Source organism: Macrotis lagotis, chromosome 2 (genome assembly GCF_037893015.1).
Source record: "Macrotis lagotis isolate mMagLag1 chromosome 2, bilby.v1.9.chrom.fasta, whole genome shotgun sequence".
NCBI lineage: Eukaryota > Metazoa > Chordata > Mammalia > Peramelemorphia > Peramelidae > Macrotis > Macrotis lagotis.
In genome coordinates, this window is record NC_133659.1 from 247,954,863 (window position 1) to 247,959,027 (window position 4,165).

The 4,165-nt window shown below is 33.8% G+C and overlaps 1 protein-coding gene across 1 annotated transcript; it reads left to right on the forward strand.

Annotated features, from left to right (window-relative positions):
- The first annotated feature begins 2,843 nt into the window (after nucleotides 1-2,843).
- Nucleotides 2,844-3,784, forward strand: LOC141511581 (olfactory receptor 6C2-like). The gene is given in 2 exon segments (XM_074220716.1): nucleotides 2,844-2,948; nucleotides 2,951-3,784. Coding segments are annotated over 2 exon segments (939 nt in total).
- Nucleotides 3,785-4,165: the final 381 nt, after the last annotated feature.

A 4,165-nucleotide genomic window follows, 5' to 3' on the forward strand; every position in this document is an offset into this window, starting at 1 on the left:
TTCCCCTATACCATGCTGCTTCTGAGCCAGAGTGAGCAAGAATGAATGAGACTGAACTACTTTTCAGTTGATTAGGAATAACATTATGTGTGCATTTCTAGAATGAATTTCAATCTATTTCTCTAAGGATCCTTGAAGAATTGGAGAATGTGGAAAGATCTATTGATTGGGTTGGCAGAAGTCAGAAATTCAGTAAGACTTAAGTACCTATTATGTGTCAGTCACTGTGAAAAGTAATGAGAGAATAAAGATAAAAATGAAATAGGCCCTGTTTCCCACCCTATACTTCTTGAGCTGATGAGTGAAAATATGAATCTGGAAATGGAATATTGTATAGAGTGAACAAGTAAAAGAACTACTTCATTAGAGTATAGAATGCTAGAAGGGAAAGCAATATGAAAGAAAAAACATTGTAAGTGAGGAAGAGTGAGGTTTTGAAGTGTGTTCAATGTCAACCAGAGTACCAGAGCATTGGAAAACAATTGAAGATCTTTGAGAAATATCTATTTACTAGGTCTTTGGTGCTGGGATAGGAAAGAAAACATCAGTGGTTTTAATTAATTAATAATTGATCAATAACTGTAATAGTATAGGATAGATGTTGTAAGGGCTTGTATTAGGGAGAAGGCTTTGTGAGTTTTCAACAGGGAGGTGAATGGGAGAGATGCACAGCAAGGAAGATTGACAAGATTTTGTGACTAATAGGATATGTTGAATAGGAAAGAGAAATTTTATAAATGAATCAGAGAGAAGAAAGATGATAGATATTTCACTCAATAAAAGTAAGACATTTTGTAGAGGGGATGTGTTCAGAGGAGAATTAATTTTTTATAGAAATACTGAATTTGACAAACTGATGTCAACCAATTGGAAATGAGCTGCAGGCAGTTGAAAGTAAGAGACTGGATTTTCAGGGGAGAAATTAAGCCTTGATAAATATTAAATACACACACACACACACACACATGCGCACACACACACACACACACACACATATACATATATACATAAGTATATATTCATAAATACATACATACAGATATATAGAGATAGAGATAGACATAGACAGATATAGAGATAAAGATAGAGATAGATTAGATATAGAAATAAAAATAGATATAGATAATATAGAAATAGATATAGATATAGATATAGATGAGATAGATATAGATATAGAGACAGAGACAGAGATAGAGATAGAGATAGAGATAGAGATAGAGATAGAGATAGAGATAGAGATAGAGATAGAGATAGAGATAGAGATAGAGATAGATAGATAGATATCCCTGTCAGTTACATTTGAAGTATTGTGGAAAGTGACAAAGATCACATAGGACTTGAAAAACTCAAATGTGGTTCTAATTTTTCATAAAAGAGGAATTGAAATAGTCACAAACTATAGTCAGTTTGAATTAACTGTTAAAAGTATTAAATGGGTTATTAAATTATAATATTCACTAATAATGTTAGGATGAAATTCTATGTTGAGAGTATCAGGGTGACCTTTTACGATGAAATTCAGTAAAGAAAAATATATTTTACCTAATTTCAAAAATCATGCTCATATTCATTATAGCAAAATCAATCAAAAGAGAAAATACTTTTGGAGGGGTTATTTAGTTCACTACAAGTTCTGGCAGGCTAAAAATTTATGAGATTTGGAGCAAGTAGAGCTTCTGGATTTGGAGATATGGTACATATCCATTGTACCTTTTGTCAGATATCTTGTAGACTTGGTTTGAGTTCTCAGTAACCTAAATGATTTTGCTATCACAGTGGGAGGAGATAACTAGGATGGAAAGAAATCTTGAATCCAGGTTAGCAGAGAGATTAAAAAAAGTGAGGACATTTAGTCCGGCATAGAGAAAACTGGTTTAGAGATGGAATTACGATAGGGAAATGATAAAGTCATCTTCCATTATTTGAATAGCTGTCTATATGGAATATCCATGCCTTATATTCTGTTTGTCTCTACAGGGTAAAAGTTGATACAATGTGAAGAGTTTATAAAGAAACCAATTTAAGCTTAGTGTCAGACAAAAAAGAATCCTCACAATTTGAGTAGGTGAAAACTCATTGTTGTGGAATTAAACAGAGAGTGGGGGTAGGAATTTGCCAAGAGTTCTTTAAGCAGAAGTTGGGTAATTAGTGCCTTTGATTATGTTTTACTTGGTTTGACTTTCATATAAGGTTTGGATGATGTTCCAATTGAGGTTTCTTCCATCATGGAAAATCTTTGATTCTTGTGTAATTTAGAGATGAAGACCTCACTTTGGAAGAGATGACACTGAGAGAGGATTTCTGTATGAAAGTCTCCTGGATTATCAACACTGGGCAGTTTTTATCTCAGAGATTATGGGGCTTGTATTATTCATTGGCAACCAGAGAGATGAACAAAATAGGAGGCAGGAGCTTATACTGGAAAAAAGTGTGGTATGAATGGTTTTTTACAGGTTTCTACAATAAAAAGGAAAACAGTTGTCTTGTTTGACTGATTATAATCAGGGAAGTTGTTAAACTTGGAGTCAAGTCACAATTGGAGTCAAGTGAAAAGTCCAGTTTATAAATTACATTTTGAAAAAGTAATAGAGGGAAAGGTTTTAGAAAATCAGGTTGTTATAGTTTGGTGACAGAATATTTCATACACTTCATTCCACAACAGAACAGAGTTCAACATCAACACAATATTGGTAGAATTTCTTATTATTGTAAAAAAGAATGACATAAAATTGCCTAAGTTTTTCCATCAACATTCCATTTTTGACTAATTTTGCTGCCTTTTATCTAAGGAACATTTTTTCCTGTTTTATATATATAGATACTGCAACCCTTTGAATTGTGGAATGCAAAACCATACAAGGATAACAATATTCGTTCTTCGAGGATTGACAGATAATCCACAGTTGCAAGAATTTCTTTTTGTTTTTCTATTTCTTACCTATATTTTGTGTGTGTGACTGGGAACTTGATCATCATTGTCCTCACCTTAGTGGATCCCCATCTTAAAACCCCCATGTATTTTTTTCTTCGAAATTTTTCCTTCTTAGAGTTATTATTCACAACTGCCTGTATTCCTAGATATCTATACAGTTTATCAAGTGGTGACAATTCTGTAACCTATAATGCATGTGTCACTCAAATTTTTTTCATTACTTTCTTGGCTTCAACAGAATTTTTTCTTTTGACAATCATGTCCTATGATTGCTATGTGGCTATCTGCAAACCCCTGCATTACACAACGATCATGAACAATAAGGTTTATAACCATCTCCTTCTGAGTTCTTGGGTGATTGGACTGCTAATCATTCTCCCTCCTCTCAGTGTATTTCTTAAGTTGGAATTCTGTGACTCCAATGTCATTGACAATTTTGGCTGTGATGCATTTTCACTACTAAAGATCTCTTGCTCTGATACAATGTTCACAGAAAAGATGGTTATAACCTGTGCTATGTTACTACTTATCATCACCTTAGTGTTGGTGGCTCTATCTTACATATATATTATCAGAACTATTCTGAGATTTCCTTCTGCTCATCAAAGGAAAAAGGCCTTCTCCACTTGTTCTTCCCACATGATCGTTGTCTCCATGACTTATGGCACCTGTATTTTCATCTATGTCAAACCTCCTGGAAAGGAACAGCTTGCTTTGAATAAGGTCGTTTCTGTACTTGTGACCTCAGTTGCTCCTGTGATGAATCCCTTTATTTATATACTGAGGAATAAGCAAGTCATACAAGACTTTCAGGACTTAATCAAAAGAATTACATATCTTCCAAAGGTATGAAGCTCCCTTAGTCTGAGGTGCCAAATGGCAGAAGAAAATATGAATGACTTTGATTCACCAACAAGAATTCCACCACCTTTTTCTACCTCTGGGTAGTCATCATTTCACTGCAGACTATTTTGAGATTATCATAAGAGTTTTACACTTGAGTCCAGAAATATTCACTGGTCAAAGCTTTTCTCTCTCCCATCTGCATTCTAGTTTGTGTGGTCCCTCTCATATAATTGTTTCTCATAGAACATATATTGGAAAATACGAGATGTAATATAGACTCATAATAAAAAGCATCCATACCCACCCATTTGATGTTATACTAAATTCTTTTATTTTTAGTGATCACCAAACCTGTTTTATAGATTTCTTCTCTTTATTTAATGGAAC